This window comes from Clinocottus analis, unplaced genomic scaffold (assembly GCF_023055335.1).
Source record: "Clinocottus analis isolate CAN_PGR_092001 unplaced genomic scaffold, fCliAna1.0.p SCAF_13, whole genome shotgun sequence".
Lineage (NCBI taxonomy): Eukaryota > Metazoa > Chordata > Actinopteri > Perciformes > Cottidae > Clinocottus > Clinocottus analis.
In genome coordinates, this window is record NW_027175854.1 from 11,575,001 (window position 1) to 11,597,500 (window position 22,500).

General features: G+C 43.2%; 1 protein-coding gene across 3 annotated transcripts in view; it reads right to left on the reverse strand.

Moving 5' to 3' along the window:
• LOC137783576 (WD repeat-containing protein 7) overlaps window positions 1–22,500 on the reverse strand; it is a 169,122-nt gene that overhangs the window by 137,732 nt on the left and 8,890 nt on the right. For all 3 annotated transcript variants that reach the window (XM_068573644.1, XM_068573643.1, XM_068573642.1), the window contains exons 6-14: window positions 21,392–21,468; window positions 21,131–21,250; window positions 20,853–20,998; window positions 20,623–20,725; window positions 7,171–7,318; window positions 3,107–3,222; window positions 2,641–2,773; window positions 1,956–2,176; window positions 337–532 (exon numbers count right to left, since the gene is read on the reverse strand). In XM_068573644.1, coding sequence (XP_068429745.1) covers window positions 337–532; window positions 1,956–2,176; window positions 2,641–2,773; window positions 3,107–3,222; window positions 7,171–7,318; window positions 20,623–20,725; window positions 20,853–20,998; window positions 21,131–21,250; window positions 21,392–21,468 — 1,260 coding nt within the window. The remainder of the gene's footprint in view (window positions 1–336; window positions 533–1,955; window positions 2,177–2,640; window positions 2,774–3,106; window positions 3,223–7,170; window positions 7,319–20,622; window positions 20,726–20,852; window positions 20,999–21,130; window positions 21,251–21,391; window positions 21,469–22,500) is intronic.

The following is a 22,500-nucleotide window of genomic DNA, read 5'->3' on the forward strand; positions in this document are numbered from 1 at the left end:
GTGGGAACATGTAGTGAACCTGTTAAGGTTTAACGGTGATGAAAATGTAGATCTGTTGACATATTTTATGAAATACACAGTTCTATGCTCCGAGTAGTTTAACAGGGTTTAAGGATGGCTTGATACTCATTAAACTTGTATAGTAATACATACTATAATAATAACATGTACACATACGGTTTAGAAAGCTTATTCAGGGTTTGGTCAGGCTGAAAGTAGCAAAAATCCCAAGGTTAAAGCAGCTGCTCTGAAAGCTAACTCATGCTGACAGTTCGGCATTTAACCCGACTAAGAAGCGGAGCCACAAAAGAAAAAGGGGGTTCATCCAGCTCTCACCTGTATCCATCTGCCAGACATAGACTGAGCCGTCGGAGCAGCCCACCACCAGGTAGTCATCTGCCGGTCGCCATTTAATGACCTGGATGGGAAAGAGATGTCGCGACGCCAGCATGATGCACTTCCTCTCCCTGAGGCTGAGCAGGCCGACGGAGTGGTCGCTGGCCACTGAGCAGACGCAGTGCTGCACACGGGTCTGTTGAGGAAACAATGCAGGTGACAGTGACCCACTTAGTGCAGGATCAGATAGAAATGTATACCCTAATTTAATCCCTGATTTTAGTGCCTTTTAGTTTTTATGGGTTTCTCTGACGATTACATCCATCAATCACACTATTCACCAGCACAGTGGTACAGTTGGGACTCTTTGATTTTTTTTTCTTAGCCATTAATCTAATGTGGCAAGCTGAAGACGAAAGTCCTCCGGACAACCTTTCTATTATGTTGTTGTTGTCGCCTCTATGGGGACACCATTGAGTAGGTGCCTTTTGTGGACTGTGCTGCTGCCTCCAGGTCATCATTGTAAATGAGAATTGGTTCTCAACTGATTTTACCTGATTAAAAAAAGGTTGAATAAAAAAGTGAGGCTTCATGTTGGACTTTGAGCACATTATTGCCTTACACACCTACAGTATTCATTATATAGAACTATGTGGTTTTGGAGGCACCAATGTGACTTCATGAATCTATACCAATGTGAACAGAGACTTATATTACAGAGAGGCAATGAGACGGTCAACTTCAATCGATGGCAGGCCTGTCTCACAATTCACTGAAAATAATGTCAGACGAGCTGGATTTGTTGGTGCTCAGATGGGTTTTGGTTTCTGGTATGTGTCCTCGGACTGCCCTCGGTGGACATGACAAAATTTACATAGATTTTCCTAAACTTTACACCACAATAACTTGACCGATTGACAATGATGTAATGAGTTATTCAAGTGCAAAATATTGCTCTTTCGCTGAGGTTTCTCCTGCAGTGTGTTTATTTCCAAAGTTTTGTTTTGCACTAGGGAGATTTTGTCACGACACTGCGTCATTGTTTTTAGCAAAAACTTTTGATCTCACTGCTGAGACCAAAATTCACAGATGCTCTTTAGTCCGGCTATTTGCTGCATCAGTAAGCTGTAACGTTTGTGTTCTCAAAAAAAAAAGCAGAAAAAAAAAGCCAAAATGCGTTTCTAATATTTAAAAACTTAAGACGCTTTTAAAAGGTATGGTAAGGCATGAAATATGAAACATCCTAATTAAAGCATGTCTCAGTCTAGTTCTGATAAACGGCATCTGACATCTCATCGCTATGTTAACAAACACAATTCTAACATTTTGATCTTGGTGATGTCAGGCAATGCTTTCATTTGGATTATTGTGTGTCTGTGCCTCCACCATTTGACCACAACAACAACACAATGCCATTAAAATTCTCTCCAACAATGACATTACTACCCCTCACCCTGTGCCCCTTGTAACATCTAAACCAATTTCAGCAACGCGCGTCTCCCTTTCAGTATATTCATCTCACACGGACAGACTAACAGCAAACAGAGAGAAACGAGGTAGGTAACGAGCCAAAGACAGAGGAACCAACACACAAGCAGCTAAATGTCTGGAGGTCTTACACTGCAGTTCTCAGGAGGGACAATGAGCTGGGTGATCTCTCCCCCGTGGACACAAAAAATGTGCTTCATCTCTCCAGTGAAAATGTCCCAGACGATGACAGAGAAGTCCACTCCTCCGGACACCAGCGAGCGCTGGTCATAGCGCGGGGAGATCTGGTACGGGTAAAGGACGCACGTCACCTTGTTCCTGTGTCCCCTCAGGGTCCGATGGGGTGGCCAGCCTGCGGGACGGATGGACACAGAATGGAAGTCGTGAGATGCGGCAGATGGATGTTGGGACTGATACACACTGCTGCTCACTCCACTAAACAGGCCAATTAAATCTATTCATCTTTTTTGTGACCTTTATTGTGCTTTTGGTTCATTTATTAACATTTCTGATCCATTTTCCTCCATAAACCGTTATTACTGCTCAGTTCCACTACCGTCCAGCAAACCAGCAGTATTAAATTGAGACGTTTCAGAATCAGTTAAAAGTTCCTGACATCAAAGCTAATCAGAGAGTGAAAAGGAGTTATAACTTTTTCAGAATTTGTTTTTAATATCGTATTTTAGTTTTTATCCTGATTGCAATGATACTGCTAAGTGTACTCTGATGTAATGTTTAACTTAAACAATTAGTCTGTTTTCTTTTCTTCAGCTTCTATTTTCTCTACCCTAGACAGTTTTCTCTTCCCTCCCTCACCTCTCCGGAGCATGTGCTCCCCCTGCAGCAGCTGGACGATGGCAGTCTGAGTGGCAGGAACAAGGATGATGCTGCCGTCTTCTCTCCCGCACACCAGGCGGCCCTGAGAGGGGATGTAGACGCTAGCTGTCACCTAAGGGATCAGAGAAACACATCATCAGCTGAACGTCACCTAACTCTCACTTTCAGTAAGCTGCAATAAGAAGCCAAATACATTGCATTGTGAACCCATACATCTCCAGATTGATGGATCTTATTTATAAAACAACATCTATTCCAGCTGTATGACTTTCCAACACTAAACTTAACAAAACGGTACTTTTCACAGGATGGTACAGGGTCTTTGACAGTTTTTTAAAAAAATTTTACTTAATGAATACAAAGGGTTTTGAAGTACATTATTCCAAACATTTTATTTTGGGTGGAGAGCTAAAAACGACTAGTGTTACATTGTGTGGATTCAAACCTTGATGGGTCCTTCTTTTCCAGGCAGAGCGCTGAGCTGGTCAATGATCCCTGCAGACACGGGGGTCAGCTTATCGAATGCCTCCTGGAGACTGACGGTGGACGACACCTGCAACTCTGCACCGAGACAAAGACAGTCGAAACAAGTGGGGCAAGTTAAGTCTTCAATTAATACACTATAGTTAAAGCTATAGAAGGAGAATTACTTTATCTATCCCGAAAAGGAAATTTGTTAATTTCACGTGGTATCGTCCATGCACGCACACACACACACACACACACACACACACACACACACACACACACACACACACACACACACACACAGTTTGGGAGAGAGATGTTAGAGTGATGGGGCCGACCATGGGTCAGGCGCTCCCTGGGCAGGTTGCTCGGTTGGCACCTCTCCACACTCCGCTCTTCTACTCTCCTTGGAACATACAGGGATTTGAACGAACCACTAAGTCCCCCACGATCTGAACTAATACCTCCCCAAAAATAGGAGAGAAGCAATTTTTGCGAAGAATATGCCATATTTACAGGTATGCCACTATTATCGTCTACCATTGTCTACTAACTAGTGATGTGACATACATAAATATCTATCTGGGTGGCTTCTCACATCGATCATTTCCTGGGGTGAACCCTGGGTAAAAAAAAAAAAAAGGTCAGTAACTTTGAATAAAAATATGTAAAATGTATTGTCGCTCCATTATGCATATAAGGAGCTTATCACATTTATCTTTTGATGATGTTTTTATTCATCAATAATCAATTCACTTGTTTTAAACTAATTTTTCAAAGTTAAAAACTTGCATTGATTAATACTCTTTGTCTATAAAGGAACATTTTAATTGTTAAATGTATATCCAATGTTGGTCTTTCATTAAATTAATATTCTTTAAACCAGGAGCCCTTTGAGAAACAAAAAAAAAAATTAAAAATTAGGGCACGCAATTTAATGCTTTAATAATGCGTTAAATTTGTCAGTCCTTTAACTGTTAATTATTTGATCATACGTTAACTGCTTTTTTTGTTTGCATTGGGCGGGTCTTATTACTGCGGTACACAAATGCTGCACTTTAAATCTCTCCCAGACGGCGTAGTTCAGACCTGGGTGCCTTACAACTTTCCCAGTCCGGCCCACGTGAAGTCAATCAAAAATCAAAAATAAATAAATAAGATGCACGCTATACAAGTGATACACGCAATACAACAACACTGCTTTTACTTTGAAGGCTCTTTATGTACGTGCGCTTCTGTAGCCTCACCAACAGGCAGTGTTGCCGACTTGAGCCCGAAGTGAAAACATGTAATGTTATGTAGTTTCTGTTTTCAACGAGCAGCGAGTGCTGCTGCGAGCCGCTCTGGCTCACAAAGCGCTCACAGGTGGTTCACTCCCAGCTGCAGGCTCCCGTTCAGATTGAACATTCATAGCGAATGTGCAAAGCTTCTGGCCCTGGGGTCTGATCCACTATGGTAGAGCACTTTAAGTAAGTATCACTTCTAGATCTTTACTCTTGTCTCAAAGAGGATAACTTTCCACATATAGACCCTTACTCCTGAACACACTGTTTACGTTGTTCCCTGAAAATACAAATGTTTATTCTAGTACCTGTTCAGAAAAGAAAAGAAAACAGATGCATATACTATATTTGTATGTATGTTAACTTGTTGTTGCTCCGAGAGTGCCTGTTATTAGGGCCCAAGCCGCTGACAACGTCAGACCGGCGGAGGACCTATTTAATATCAAAAATGTTTATTATTATTATTTTTCTCATTATTTGACATCATTGCATGGACAAATCAGGGGCTTGGGATATACGTAAATTCTTCAAAATTTGCACACCTCTTTAAATTGGCGAAAATGCCAATCTGATTGGGGTGTCAGAAAAAAGTCAAAAAAATGTAGGGCTGCAACTAACGATTATTTTAATAATCAATTAATCGGTCGATTATTTTTTCGATTAATTGGTTAAAGAAATAATAATTTTAAAGCATTAATTTACAACCTTTTATTACAAAAACAGAACTAACAGTGCAAATTCACAGTGCAACAAATCTTTACAATAAAGAATTTATAAAAAACAAAGAAATACAAATCAGAAAACTTAACAGGATTTGTCAGAACTTGTTCTCTACACTCAGAGACATGCGCACTCACAGACGCACATTCATGCACACTTACACACATGCACAGACACACACACACACACACTCACAAACATGCAGACACACACACATGCAGACTCACACACATGCAGACACACACTCACAGACATGCACACTCCCCCACAGACACACACACACACACACACACACACACACACAGACATACACACTCAGAACTCAGAACAAGAGATGATATTCCAGAAGTAACCACTCAATGTATCAACGGATAACTTACGGACTGCACTTTACCTAAACAAAGTTTATTAATTAGATATCGAACTACAAATCCCAGCAACACTTCCTCTGCATGAAGCCACATTATATCGGACTGTTGAACGCAGGTCTGTGTTCTTCACCTCAGAAGAGATATTTACGCGTTGCTTCTCTTGAAGCCTCCGCGGTATTTTAAAACAAAGACGTTATCTAACCCAACAGCTCAAACACAGGGAATGAACGACTAGCTTGCGAGCTAACGACAACAGTTAGCCTAGCTGTTTATTTATTGTACACGCAACGCGACTATGCAGTGACATACGAGAAGGTACAGCACGCTGCAGAAGCTCCTGGACCTTCAGTCTGCAGCGCTCCGCTCAACTGTTTTGTTTAATACGCGAACATCTCAGCGACTTATTGAGCGGCATAATAATCCCGCGACAACGAATCGATAATGAAATTCGTTGCCAACTTTTTTAATAATCGATTTTTATCGATTTTATCTCCTCCCCTTAACTCCTCAATCTTTTTCTCTTCGTTCTCTTTTCCGTCCAAACCCAGACCGAAGAGGGTCTCCCTGTTTGCTGCCTCTCAGATTGAAAAAGGGTGATATCATTCTATTTGTTATCATAGCTGCTTGAAGACTTGAGTAAATTACGTTCACCCATTGAACAAACGTTTCCCCAAACCCAAATCGCTTAAGGGTATATTGCAAGAAGCTCCACTGTACCCTATCAAATGCCTTTTGAGCATCCAAGGAAAAGGCAGCGATGGGAAGGGTTTCACCCGATTAAGCTGTGTAAGTCGAAGCGGACGCCTCAAGTTGTCTGCCGATGACCTTCTCTTCATGAATCCTACTTGATCTGAATGAATTAACTGTGGTAGTATAGCTTCGAACCTCTTTGCCAAAATCTTTGTTAGGATTTTGCAATCCACATTAATCAAGCTGACAGGTCTATAATTTTCGGGATCGGTCGGGTCTTTATCTTTCTTTTCTTTTTACAATTAAGGATATCAGAGCTTTGTTGTATGCTCCTTACAACTCTGCCAATAAGAATGATTTTTCATACACAGTTGTCAGGATATATTTTTTGTAATATTCGGCGGGAAAGCCATCCAGCCGAGGCGACTTTTCAGGCTTCAATAAGGAGATAGCAGTGTTGACTTCCTCTAATGTTATTGGCCTGTCGAAGCAGTTTTTCTGATCTATTGATATTTCTGGCGAGTTACATTTTTTAAAGAATTTCTCATAATTACCCACCTCTGGATCTGCCTCCGATTTATAAAGTTCATTGTAATAGTTTGCAAATACCCTATTAATTTCCTTTGTATTTGTCATCAGTTTCTCCATTTAATTTCGCTAGTATTCCATAACTAGCCTCTTTTTGTTTTAGTTGTCTGGCTAATAGTTTCCCAGATTTTTCCCCACTCTCATAGAAATGACTTTTTAGTCTAAATAGGGCATACTCGGTGTGACATTCTTGTTGTTTCTAGTTCTTCAAGCTGGAATTGCAGATCATTTACTATTGTAACTTGCTCTCTTTTTTTTCTACTGGAGTAAGCTATAATGTCCCCCCTTCTATAAGCTTTTGGAGGCCTGATACTGATCCAACCTTATCAGATTTTCTGTGACGTCACTACAAAAAAACGACAGCAGGCTGTGTGTCACGCAGTCTTTACCTGCGGCAGTTGACAGCGGCTGCAGAGGTGAAGTATCCGGGATACCCCACAGGGACAGCCTGCCCGCTGAGTCTCCCTGGATCAGCAGCTTGTGGAAGGGCTCCCGTCGGCCGAAGAAGAACCGAGTCACAGGAGGACAGATCAAGAGCTGGAGGACAGGAAGATGGATGGGGAGAGACACATCATCTGACAAACATAAGAAAACCTGGAAACGTATCATCGATAGTGCACATCATTCTCCACAAGGTTGGGCAGCCAGCTCACGTCATAGAAACGCAGCAAAAAACATAGGTCAGTACCAAGGGTGTTAGGCCTGTTTTTTTTTAAGTTCTTCAGAATGTGGCCATCTATAGTTGTTAATGACTGCTTACATTTAGGTTTACTTGAGGCTAATGAAAGGGAATACTGTAGTGGACTATGTTAACACTAAGATAGCTATGTGTTTTTTTTAGGGCTGGGCAAAGTTGTAAAAAATTACCTGATTAATCGCATGATTTTTCTGCGATTAATCGCGATCAATCGCATTATGTGCCAAATTCAATTTTGAAATAAAAACTAGTGTATTGCAGGCTTTCTTTTTAAAGTAATGTTATCAGAACAATATAACAGGCACTCGGGAGCAACAGTAAGTTAACCTACATACATATATAGTTTATAAATCGGTTTTCTTTTTTCTGAACAGGTATTGTTCAGTAAGAAGGGTGCCTGTGAGGGACAAACCACTCCTTTTTTCCATGTTCAGTATGTTGCTTACCTTAAAGATGTATGTTAACTTCACAGTGCACAACCAGGGCGACCGCGGGACATGCACGTACTGTGCACGGACAGTATGTTTGATATATCGCTATTCATAGTTCGGAATGAATTATCATTGAGTGCGGCGGTGCAACGGAAAGCTCCGGTTCTTGTGCGTCCAACCAGTCTAACCACGTCAAGCTGAGTCCTCCACAGCAGCCAACACCTCAACATTTGTCCAGACAACAACCAGCAAATAAACAATATGCAAACGCAGGCAACTCACCAATGACTCCTCATTTATGATCCATATATCCATAACAGTCCAACAAAAATGGTCTTCTTACGTTGTAAAAATGTTCAATATATATTAAAAAAATCTATATGTACAAAACACGTGATTTCACCATAAATATCCACGGACTGGTGTTGCATCACGTCATATCAGCTGGAGATACGAAACAATATCGCTGTGTTTCTGGCTGTAGCTTGCGTCTCCTTTCGAGCACAGACGTAAACGTGTACTCAAAATGAAGGCCTAAGCTTTCCAATGGATCCTCACTTGAGCCAATATGACAAGCTACTTTAGCCAACAAGAGTCAGCGATGAAGAACATGGTCTGCATATTCTTCCATATATGGAACAAGCCTGTCATGCGCCACAGCTCTGATGACAGGCGTTTCGTATAGCTAATGAGCTGGCCTAAATGTTGCATATACATGAGTGGGGGTGGGGCTATGCAAAACAGGCTCAAAGGAGCTGAGAGCAAAATGAAGATGGACAGCCAGTTTCTCATTGAATAAGTATGAAAATGCATGTATATTTCATTTTCTCTGTGTCAGCAATACTTATAGTAAATAACAAACAGTACGTTTATAAGTTTGCAATATATATAATGAATATTTTTATTCTCAAAATGGTAAAACGCTGAGATATTTCATTAGAAAAACGTGTAAAATATAAATTTTCTGCATTTTCTTTATCCTATTTTAGATAATACTGGATAAGGCTTCAGGCTATGGTCCCATTGTGTCGTTTAGTTCATAAGTCCCATTTATAGTCATCTGCAGGCATATATTTGCCAATAAAAGTTTAGGCAGGAATAAAAATCTTATATTTATTATTTAGACTATTGAGGGTGAAAAGCTTAAGTGTTTTTCTTTCAAAAGACACCAAGACCATGAATTTACTCCAAACGATTTAAGTACAGCAATTTACTTTGGCTTTTATTTAGGCATTTTCTTTCTGCAAATGTTTAATCAAACACGAGCAATTAATAAACTTCATACAAAAGCAATAAGTGCTTTTCATGTTTTTCGTTTAGTTTTTCTTACTCAGTGAGAAAAGTCCAGTCTGTGTTGGCTTGAACAAGCGCACTGACGTCTGGTTAAATGAGGTGGAGATGTGAAGGACAGCTGACCGGTATTAGCGGCGGCTTTGCGCATGCGCGATTAATCCGGGGACACTGAGCTTTCAGCGCGAGCCTGCCGGTAGATTCACCACCTGTGAAGCTTTGTGAGGCAAGCGACTGGCTCACGCGGCACTCGTTGAGGACAGAAACTACTGAACAATACGTGCTTTCACGTCAGGCTCAAGTCGGCAAATGGTCTGGTGAGACTACGGAAGCGCTTGGCGCATTTAAATTAATCGCCTTCAAAGTAAAAGCCCTCCTTCCACTTCCCAAAAAAAAATGCTGTGAACACAAAAAGTTAACGCGATAATAACGCATTAACTTGCCCAGCCCTACTTTTTTTATCTGCCTCTAATGCTATCTTGGATCTAGTCCAATAGTGTTTTTCTCTGTACATTGCAATCCTAGCTTGACTTGATTATAGTAAATGCATTGGGTGCCTTACATTTCAGCCCATCATACGCCATCATTCGATTATCAAAATCTACTTGAAATGTTTTTTCTTCTATTGAATGGTTTGTTTGACGAAACTAGTTCATCTTTATCTCAGTGATAGCGTACAAATGAGCATAAAATATCACTGGTTAGTATGAAACTACACAGACAACAAAATAGATGTAAATGTTGATCAAAACCATATTTCCCTTCTGCTCATAATAAAACAAAGTCAATTCAAAATTGGCACTGAAGTTGTCATTCTCCATCCATTGGATTTATGAGTAATGCAGATATGAATGCTAGTTAATCTGTCTTTCCTTTATAAGCAGAGTGAAAAGTTCATATTTGTGTTCACTATCACTCTAAAATTCTTTTTGTGTTATCAAATACTGAATGAATGCAACAAAACTACAGAGCAAAAATCACACTCGTTCTGATTGAATCAATCTATGAACAGTCTGAAACAATAGATATCCACGGCCCCGAATAGGCTCCCAAAAATAATTACTGCGTGCACAAACATGACACTTCCCTAGGGCCTAAGCCCCTCCCGCCTTCACCCTTCTTTCAATGCTAAAAATGCCCCTGGTCTGTAGTTACCAGGACGCGGATTTGCTGGCTGCCATTAATAAAAAAAAATCGGAGGGGAGTGAATAAAATAAATAAATAAAATGGTGGTCACTGTTGCTTGGCCATTTAATATCGTCAGTTTTTAGCCTGAGACGTGGGCAAGTGAGAAATCTTAGACTAATCAGTGGTCTCCACTGTTAAACCTTTTAGTATCAGCTCAGCTTGCTTGGCAAACTTAACCGAGGTACCAAAAGAAGTACCAGGTCACTATTCGAGTATTTATGCAAATGTTTTGCACATACATTTGGGAGTGGTGGCAAACAATGTGGTTCTTCCCATGTTTTTTTTATTTCAAAGTTCAGGATGGAGGAAGCCCCAAGTTCCAGGTCGTTAATTCCTGCAGTTGAAAAGGTGAGTTTTGACCTAAATTGGCCACTTAGCTGAAACATTAAGAGACACCAAGAGTTCTGCTTCAGGGAGGCTAACAAACAGCAGTTGGACCTCAACAGGGGGAGTCATAGCTTGTGGCATCATGCTGTGGCGGGGCTGTGATAATCTGCGTTTAACACCATGACTTATATTTTAACAGCGCCGTGGCTTTACACCTGTCCAGGTTATGTGCGTCAATATTGTGGCGTTAATGAAAAAGGTTGAGGACAAAACAAGAGAATTATAAAATGGGTTACAAACAAATTTATTTCAAAAGAAGAAATTCTGAATAAGGTAATTTCTGCCAGATATAGGGTTGTGATGATAATGGACATGATGAAAGCTCATTTTGGTGCTAGAAATTGTTTTACCAAAAAGGTCTTAGGTTCACAAAAACAGTGGGATATATGAATGAAATGATAGACACATGTAAATAAATGTCTGAAACCAAATTTATTATTGTATGTCCGGGATGAGCTGTGGCTGGCTTTGCGGCCTGCGTGCGGCCTGGTGATCTGCAGAGACGGACTGGGGCCTGCTGCAGTGATGCTGTGTGCTGTCCTCTGGACCCTGGTAGCTGTGAATCCTCTCTGTAAAATACATCACTAATAGTTAGTATAAGTTCACTGAAAGAGAGTAACGATTACACTCCACACGTAATGAATGCTACGTGCTAACATTGCTAAGCTAACGGAGAGCCAGCTATGGTCAGGGCACAAGCTAAAAATGCTTCTGCTAGCTGTAGTTAGCAGAAGCTAACGTAACAGTAGTTAGTCTTACGAACCCATAACAGTGATTAACCACTACTAGACAGTTAACGGAGATCGTGACAATATTTTATTATGCACTGTTCAGTCTCATAGAGACCCTGAAGCCGTCTAAGTGTCGTTAGCGTGTGTGCTAATTCTGGTTAGCTAGCGCTAATGTGAACACGATAGTTAGTCTTACAAACACATAACAGATCTAACACTACTAGGCGTACTAAGTTCACTTAAAGAAAGTTAACGGGGGTAGTGACAATATTCTAGTATGCACTGTTCAGGCTTATAGACACCTTGAAGCCATTTACGTTGTGTTCACTTGCTATCACTTTCAGCAGCTCTAGCTGGCTTACAGTTTCCGTTATTACCTAAATATGCTATTGCAAAAGTTCAGGAAATACACTTACCCATTTTCCAATGGATCCCTTTACTTGGCGTTGTCCTCTTTATCGCAGGTATCATATCCTTCAGGCTGTAAAGCTGCGCTGTGATCTCCAGTATAGCTTCGGCTAAGGCTCAGGCTAAACTGCCTGCTTCTCTCCACTCTTTCGCTCGCGTGTGTGTAATTGCGCACATTGCGATTATAAAATCGCGTTTTATCATATCGAGATATTATCGCAAATGCAATTAATCGTTCAGCCCTAGTGAAGCTGATGGACAGCCTGGTGGTGCGAGCTTGGAGGCTCTGGTATCTCCTACCAGAGGGCAGGAGGCTGAAGAGACCATGTAAAGGGTAGCAGGGGTTGCTCATAGTCAAGGTCACCTTGCGGGTGAGGCGAGTGTTGTATATGTATATGTATGTGTTGTATGGAGGGAGTGAGGCACTGATGATCTTTCCAGCTGCATTCACTATACGCTGCAGGCTTTTAATGCTGTAGTCTGTGCAGCTTCCGTCCCACACAGTGATGCTGTTGGTCAGGATGCTCTTGATGGTGCCACGGTAAAAAGGTGCACATGGATGGGGGGGCTTTCCTCAGCTTGCGCAGGAAGTAGAGGCACCTCTGTGCTTTCTTTGCCAGCGATGTCATTTTGGCTGTCCCCGAGAGGTCCTCACTGATGTCCATCCCCAGGAATTTGGTGCTGCTGACCTGCTCAATTTCTACACCTTTGATGGTCAGTGGTGGGTGTTGTGTGGCCTTTCTGGGAATCAACAACAATCTCCTTGGTCTTGCTGCTGTTGAGCAGGATGTTGTCTCTGCACCACGTGGTCAGAAGGTTGACCTCCCTGTAGAGCAGTGGTGTCAAACATACGGGCCGGATACGGGCCGGATCCGGCCTGCCAGGGGGGTCCAGTCCGGGCCGCCAGAGTGTTCACTCCCCCCCCCCTTCACCCCCCCCGAAGAAAAGTACAAAATTAGCCGAGCTGGGATTCAAACCTCTGATCCTCTGCTTATAAGACTGACATGCAAACTATTGATCCACAGTCGCATTTGATGTGAGCACTCATTATTGTGTTAGAAGTCGTTAAACATGGATCCCGTCATGAAAGTGGCGTCACAAACGTGTCACAAAGCGAGGGAATCTGCAGAGAAGAGAGCCCATGCAGATAAAAAGAGGGCTGATGTCTGAATTTTTGGTCTTTATGTTTCTAGGTAATTGTTGAAAGACCTTAAATTAGAGTTTATCATCTAAAAACCTTCACCAATGATTTAAACATAGAGAAACATTGTTGTTAATTATGCTTTATTATGCTGTGATTTTACTGGTCCGGCCCACTTGAGATCATGCTGGGGGGAATGATTTGATATGAGACATGACTAGTCGCTCAAGCATGTGGCCCCTTCACTAAAATGAGTTTGACACCCCTGTTGTAGAGGGTCTCGACATCCTTGGTGATGAGTCCTATCAGTGTTGTGTTGTCTGCAAATTTGACCATGTGGTTGGTGCTGTTGCTGGTTTTTCAGTCGTGAGCACACAGCCTCGAGGGGCCCCCGTGATCAGTGTGATGCTGCTTGAGGTGCTGATGCCGACACGTACCGCTCGTGGCCTCTCAATGAGGAAGTCCAGGAGCCAGTTACACAGCGAGGTGTTGAGCCCCAGCTGGTCAAGTTTGCAGATGAGTTGTTGCGGGATGATGATATTGAACGCTGAACTAAAGTCTATGAACAGCATTCTCACATATGAGTCTTTTTTTGTCCAGGTGGGTGAGGGCTGGGTGGAGAGCGGAGCAGATTGCATCCTCCGTGGACCGTTTGGCACGGTATGCAAACTGAAAAGGTTCCAGGGTGGGGGGAATGATTTTATATGAGACATGACTAGTCGTTCAAAGCACTTTATGATTATGGGGATGAGTGCCACTGGACGGTAGTCATTGAAGCAGGACGGAGTGGATTTCTTTGGCACAGGTATGATGGTCGTGGACTTAAAGCATGACAGACCAACAGCTTCTCTTAGAGAAGTATTGAAGACATCCGTGAAGACTTCCTTAAGCTCCTCTGCGCAGTCCCGCAACACACGACCAGAGATGTTGTCTGGTCGTGTGTTGCGGGAAATTGATGATGGAAAGAGTCCTCTTCACGCTGGCAGCAGACAGGCACAGAACCTGATCGTGGGGAGGGGGCCAAGTCTTGTGTGGACGAGTATTGTTCCGACCGTGCAAAGAAGCTGTTAAGGTCGTTGAGCCGAGAGATGTTGCTGTCGCAGGTCTGTGGCGTGGGTTTATAGGCTGTGATGGTCTGAATGCCCTACCACAGGCTGCGGGTGTTTTTGCTGTCTTTAAAGTGACGGGTTATCTTGTTTGTATGATCTTGTTTTGCTTACCTGATGCCGTGGGACAGGTTGGCTCTCGCTGTTCTCAGGTCCGTTTCGTCACCAGCTCTGAAAGCCTCGTTTCTGGTCCTCAGCAGACGATGGACTTCCCCTGTCCGCCACGGCTTCTGGTTAGCCCGAGTGGTGATGGTCCTTACGTGGGTCACATCACCAATGCACTTATTGATGTAAGAAGTAACAGTGTCTGTGTACTCCCCAATGTCTGTGTGATGATATGCATCGTGAGTGTTTCTCCTTTGTGTTTGAAGATCACAGACAAACGTGACGCTACATGTCATGTAAATATCTTCCCACCAGTTCCTTTTGGTGTTGGGCTTGTTGTGACCTCAGGGACTCAGCTTGGGGACTTTTGCATGCCTCTTCAACAGTATGAAAACAGATGAGGAGGGTGATGGTGCTTTTGGAGGAGGGTTGTTGTGGGAAGAGAGCATGAAATCAGGTGTGACAGAATAAGTTTAGTCCCTTAGTTGGGAAAGAAGGAAACCCAAGAGAGGCACAAGAAAAACAGAATTCACATTCAACGTCATCGACTCAGCAGTGTACACTTCTCTCCCAACACTTCGTAAAAGATTCCGAAGATTGCGGTGTAAATCCAAAAACATCTGTAACTTCTTCTCTCACGTACGGTGGCCCTGCATGGTGCAGTCTCGTTCTTGTTATTAATGCTTAGCCAGGTCATATAGAATTAATATGTTCTCTTTCTATCAGGGATTCCCACAGCATTGTGGAGCAAGGAGGTGGCCCGCCACGCCTTAAATAAACATCACATCATTAACATCAAGACAACATTAGATGTTTTAGGAAATCTAGTATTTATTTCATTTAGCGCCAGTATAAATTAGCAATGATGTTACATCACACAGGAAGGCCCATGTTTTTAATGAAATAGGTGATTTATAAAACAGTAGCTACATTGATAATGTGACAGGAAGGATCTGTTGGACTCAGTTCAGCTGGTTATGTCAGCAGTTGGAAGTATGGAGGATTAAAGTTAGGCTTGATCAGCTAACGATGACTCACGATAACATTGGGATATTTTGCTTCCCAGGCCTGTTGTGGATTATGGCAACTTCAGACAATAATATTGTTTATTTATCCATTTGTTGTTTTTGGCTGTGAGCAGAATCATTAAAGCCTTTTAAAAGATAATTAAAAGAGGGCCAACCCTATTGTTTTTTTATATCTTCATCACCAATACAAGTAGAATCCCATTTGTCTACGTAGCTTAGTCTTGTGAGTCGATATGTTTTCATAGTATCAGTTGATTCTCCGGTTAATTATTTTTATAACCCCGTTTGTTACCAAGGTGCAGGCTGAATGTGAGCCACTGAGTGGATGTATGTTTTTCGCTGACGTTCTTACAGTTTTCTCCTCTCGGCTCATTGCTTTCTGGCTGAGCTGCAAACACCCGAAACCTGTCTTGCAAACAAAATATTTCAAATCAGTCAGCCTTTTCATCTCTTAAGTTCATTTTGGACCTCCTACTGAGCTTAATCGTTACACATGACCATCTACACCTGATTATCTACAACCGGTTCTTTAAAAAAAGAACCGTTTGTTTAAGTTAATTTCTGTGAAAATCCATCACAGTCCAGATTCATTCAACAAAGTAACTTATATTTTCTAATTAAAACAACGAGATGATTAATCAATCCCTTGACTGATAACCAATATATCACAAACAATTCGGATCATCAATTAATCATGAAGTGAAGTGAAAAACAAAAACGTGAGATGAGGTGTTGCTTTTCTATCGGGGGGCGACTGTAGCTCAGTGGTGAGCAGGGATTGTCTTTCAATCAGAGGATCAGCGGTTCGATCCCCGGCGCCGCTAGCCCATGTCGATGTGTCCTTGAGCAAGACACTCAACCCTAAAAAATTGCTCCTGTAGCTGCACCTATAAACTATGAATGTGTATGAATGGTTGACTATACTGATGTGGCACTTGCATGGTGGCCCCTCCCATCAGTGTGTGAACGGGCGAATGATATTATGTAGTTTAAAAGCGCTTTGAGTGGTCGGTAGACTAGAAAAGCGCTATACAGGTCCATTACCATATCATTGTTAACTGAATATATTTATGCTGAAATTTTAGAAACTGAGCAATTTGTCCATAAAAATCATAACAATGTTATTTAATAGCTACTAAAAATGACTGTTTAGAGCCATTGTATATTTAGCAGTAATATAAAGAGTGAAGAATTTGTCGTAATTGGGCTGAAACGTGCCCAATCATTGGTATGGTTCTTCGAAAACATAAAACACTTTACTTTCAATTCATGGTGCAAATTTACCCACATAAAAACATGTAGCTTGGTTTTGCTAAAGACATGCAAAATGCCATGATTTGGGAAATTACCACTCTCTGATGTGAAAACTATTAATTAAATATATTAGCTAAATGCTAATAGTCCCCATTTTAGCTTTTGCAGCTCAGGCAAGAAAGTGAACCTTCTTCCGCCTTTGATATTCAGTGTGCAAATTCTGGGGCTTATTCACTGTCTTAAGGCTTGAAATGTTGGTCTACAAGGTTTGTAAATTGCCCAAGTGTGGGGGCCAACAACTTGGATTGACTGCAAGTACAATGGATTGGAATGGCAACCCACCGCACAATAATTATAACTAGAAAATTTCGCAAGAAATTTTGAAAGTGTGGCTACTACTGCCGTAAGACGTCGCAATATATAGCTTTTGTTTATGACGCCCGTCTCTCCTCCAAAACACTTGAGTTGGTTTGTGTGTTAAACTGATTGGCTGATATGAAGCACCTGTGTGCTGCCGTCGTCATGGTGACCAAGTGAGCGCCAGCAGACTGATTAGAGGCAGACTGGACTGTGGACTTAAGGAAATAAACTACTGAACGTCCTGAACACACACAAACGTATATGAAATATCATATGACGTTATTAATGATCACAGCGTTGACAACTACACAATATAAAACACACGTAAACGTCTTTGTGTGTGTCTGTTTGTGTGTGTGTGTCTGTTTGTGTGTGTGTGTGTGTGTTTGTGTTTGTTTGTTTGTGTGTGTGTATGTGTGTATGTGTGTCTGTGTGTGTGAGACAAACAGACAGAGAGACAGAAGTCATCTGTGTTGTGTGTGCGTGTGTAAGTGTCTGTTAAACTGCCCTAACGAGAACACCTGTGGGTCGCTAGATCAAAGGTTGCCATAGTGATGACTTCAAAGGGACTTCCTTACGCTGAGCTTAATAGACCTAAATACTGTGGAACTCCTTTCAAACTATTTGAAAAAATGGTACTTTAAAAGCCACTATTGCTTCGATATCGCATATTGAGCGTTAGGAAGACCTGATGAACAGATACTGTGACTGGCGAGTCTGTACGATAAAACATGTGTCTGTACGGGCGATTTACAAATCAGGTACGAGCTTCAGGGGAGACGTGGTTTTGGAGGGAGATTTAACATGGCGGCGGATGGCAGAGCGGGGTGGACTTGCTCTCACATTCAGTCCGATTTCAAGACGTCTGAGTCTGTTGGATTCCTATTGACCGCAGTTTATGACAGAAGACAAGATTTCCAACGTTTCTATCCAACATTGGTGTATGAAGAGTGAACATTGTGGGAGTAAAGACAAAATACGTTTTATTTTTTTAACAGTTTCTGTCGCTTCTTCTCACTCTGTTAATTGGTGCTCCACCCTCTACTAACATTTCGTGAATTTTTTTTAATGTTTTTTGCATTTTTCGAGAAAACGTACAGGCGAATCTCTTAGAAAAGTCATAGCTCACGATTCCCGCGCAAACCGCACGTTTCGACGTATTTTTTACGCATGTGCTGGCAACGCTCTGGGAGGAGTAGTGGTTTGACTATAAGAAGAATAACTAGAAAGAGCATTTCCTGCTGAAAATGCGTTGGAATGCAAAAGGCTGAAGCTTATAGCTGAAATATTTGAAGGAAATAGCTGAATATAGCTGAACATAGTGGAATATAGCTTAAATTAGCTAAATATAGCTACATATATTTGAAAATGAAAGAATAGCTGAATATATGTAAAAACAGCTGAATATATTAATGTAGCTGAAAATTGCGGAATAGATGAATATATAAATAGCAAATCATTACTGAAAATATAGAAAAGGCAAAATACCTGCTGAAAAATGTTACAGTTCAAAGTCATTTAATTGAACTGTTGAAAATCCTTGTCGTTTAAATGTATAATTGGAAAAGTTGAAAGGAAAACTGCATCATCTAAATCAGAGGTGTCAAACATACGACCCGGCCCGCCACAGTGTCCAGTCCAACAGAAGAAAATTAAAGGTTGTTTTTTTTAAATTGAAGTCTGCCATAGGTGGGGTTTGAACCACTGACCCTTTGCTTCTAGGACGGAGTTGCTAACCACTTATCCACAGGCGTAGTTGGTGAGAGACCTGATATTACTGAGTGTCTACAAAACCATCTGTCAAACCTCAGAACGTGAATGTCAGTGACGCTGTTAATCCTGACGTCTAGAACCAAAGTGACCCACACACACACACACACACACACACACACACACACACACACACACACACACACACACACACACACACACACACACACACACACACACACGCAACCATAATAACACGTTAACGCGCGCGCGGCCGTTGAGGCGCGGGCGCACCCGTTGGCGAGCGTTTACACGCGCGGCCGTTTCACGCGCGAGCACGGCCGTTTCACGCGCGAGCACGGCCGTTTCACGCGCGAGCACGGCCGTTTCACGCGCGAGCACGGCCGTTTCACGCGCGAGCACGGCCGTTTCACGCGCGAGCACGGCCGTTTCACGCGCGAGCACGGCCGTTTCACGCGCGAGCACGGCCGTTTCACGCGCGAGCACGGCCGTTTCACGCGCGAGCACGGCCGTTTCACGCGCGAGCACGGCCGTTTCACGCGCGAGCACGGCCGTTTCACGCGCGAGCACGGCCGTTTCACGCGCGAGCACGGCCGTTTCACGCGCGAGCACGGCCGTTTCACGCGCGAGCACGGCCGTTTCACGCGCGAGCACGGCCGTTCACGCGCGAGCACGGCCGTTCACGCGCGAGCACGGCCGTTCACGCGCGAGCACGGCCGTTCACGCGCGAGCACGGCCGTTCACGCGCGAGCACGGCCGTTCACGCGCGAGCACGGCCGTTCACGCGCGAGCACGGCCGTTCACGCGCGAGCACGGCCGTTCACGCGCGAGCACGGCCGTTCACGCGCGAGCACGGCCGTTCATGTGCGCGACCCGTTCGCGTGTGCGGCCGCTTACGTGCCTGCTGCCTGTAGATGCACAGACCAAAGGGCTGCTGCTGGGGACGGACCTGCTCTCCCATTCAGTCGGACTTCAACTAAAATTTTACAGTTCAAAGTCATTTAATTGAACTGTTGAAAATTCTTGTCGTTTAAATGTATAATTGGAAAAATTGAAAGGAAAACTGCATCATCTAAATCAGGGGTGTCAAACATACGACCCGGCCCGTCCAATAGAAGAAAAAAAAAGTTTTTTTTAAAAATTAAAATCTGCCATAGGTGGGGTTTGAACATCTACAAGCTGCCCGCTAGGCACGTACTTGTACACGCACGCACGCACGCACGCACGTACTTGTACGCGCGCGCACGCACGCACGCACGCACTTGTACACGCGCGCACGCACGCACACACACACGTACGTACTTGTACACGCACGCACGCACGCACGCACTTGTACACGCACTTGTACACGCACTTGTACACGCACTTGTACACGCACTTGTACACGTACGCACGTACGCACGTACGCACGCACGCACGCACGCACGCACTTGTACACGTACGCACGTACGCACTTGTACACGTACGCACGTACGCACTTGTACACGTACGCACGTACGCACTTGTACACGTACGCACGTACGCACTTGTACACGTACGCACGTACTTGTACACGTACGCACGTACGCACTTGTACACGTACGCACGTACGCACTTGTACACGCACGCACGTACGCACTTGTACACGCACGCACGTACTTGTACACGCACGTACGCACGCACGCACGCACGCACGCACGCACGCACGCACGCACGCACGCACGCACGCACGCACGCACGCACGCACGCACGCACGCACGTACGCACTTGTACACGCACGCACTTGTACACGCACGCACGTACGTACTTGTACACGCACGCACTCTACCATACATTTTTTAAGTCCAAAGTAAAAAAGGTAGAAAACTATAGCTTTACAATACATATTTATTTCTGGTGTGCAACGGCAGTGATCCATGCTTTAAGTCAAAAAACAAAACAAAAAAACAACAGAATAAATTAGTTCACAGAGTGAATTAGTTCACTGAGTGAATGATGGACTGACCTGTTTGTCCGAGCGGTTTGCAATACTGTAGACCAGGGGAGGGATTGAGCCTTCTTTGGTTTTCCCGACATCACTGCGAAAATGTTCACTAGCAGGCAGGCAGCTGAGGAATACATTCGCATAATACAGCATTTGGTAGCGGCCAACTGCTTTTCCCGTGACTTTAACTTAGAACGACTCCGAGTCTGCGCTCTTTTCCCATGGTGTTCAGACCATAATTCAGAACTTACCTAGCGGGCAGCTTGTAGATGTAACTGCAGCCGTCTTCGGTCCAGATGATGACTTTGTCTGCAGCGATAAACTCTCCTCCGGTCCAAGCCTGGTCATTGTCACTGGACACAGAGCAGAGCAACGAGTAGTCACCTGCGTCAAACACCTGACAAACACACAGGGGAAAGAAACACGGACATTTTTAGTCTTAGTATTTTAGTAAAGCTTAGGGGCATGTCGGACTTGGGCAAAAATTCCAGGTCCTTGCGGTAATCTTGGTGGTACTGCAGGTTCTTACCCTCCAGTACTTGGAGCAGACGACCAACAGGCTGCTCTGGGTGAAGGTACAGAAGGAGATACTCTGACAGCCCTGACAGTAGATGGGTTTGGACTCTTCTTCAAACACAGGGTCCATGTCCTGAACGAACACAAACACACGCTATTTATTTTGAGCATCATTGTAATAATATTACAATTTTCCAGAATACTTATCTGACTTTCCAGCAGTACACACGCTGGCATATTTCTTTAATGAACAAAAATCTGTATGGTGGTGTACCTGCATCCTGCTGATCTCAGCTGTGATGATCCAGACCTTCAGAATGCCTGTCACTGACACTGCCACCACTGTGTCCTCTATATGAAGACAGAGAGACAAGAGTATCAACACACCTTTGCCATGACAGCATAGGGACGTGTTGGCATAGTGTGATCATTTAGCATAACGCAACAAAACTTGACAAAAAAGGTTTTACACTACGACACAGCCAACATCCGATAGTCAAGTTACAGACAGCTGGCTAACCTAAGCTTGATTGCTCTCTAACATCACTAATAGAATACTATCTGAGAGGATAGGTTAGTTGACTAATTTGCCAATCTAGCTAACTGTAACCTTAGCTAAGCTAAGGTTGGCTAACGAGCTGTAACTTAGTCATGCTGCATTGATCTAGATGCATAAAAAATGAACAAAAAGTTTAGACATTGGCGTTTGTTAAATTATCTTTTTTTAAAATACTTCTGGGATGAGCAGTATAGCTGAGTATGTGGGTTGCGCCCATCTGCTAATGCCGAACAGCTTATTCTGCTGTTGCTATTGACTCGTTTGATGGATTGGATGAATTCTATCAGTAAGAAGGAAGTAACAAGACCTGATGGCAATTTTACAATTGATTTAAGAGTCAAGAGCCTCAGTAGCGTATGGAAGATTAATAAACAGCCACAGAAGCCTGGCACCTCTTCCTCATGTTGGCCACCAGCCCTGTCACAACACTACCATGGGATGGCATTCCATTCAACCCAATGGAACACTTGTGGGATCAGCTTGCAGTGTTTCCCCTACCATTATATTAGGAGGGCGGGGCGCCCCCCTGAAGAATAAATAAATAAATAAATAGCCCCCCTGTAATTTTCTTTATAGCGCCAGATCACAAAATGTCATTAACGGTTCCCTTTCCTAAAGAACACATTTAAACCTTTTTCTGTTATTAAACAAACAAAAACGGCAGTATTTTATTGATCGGATCTACACGGCAGCTTGTCATTTATGTTTCTACGTAGTTGCACGAGTTCCGCCCCCATGCGCACAGACACTTGTGTGCATACATGTGAGCACTGAGCACACGCACAGCGAGAGAGCGTCGATAAATATGTTGCATGAAAAGTAGA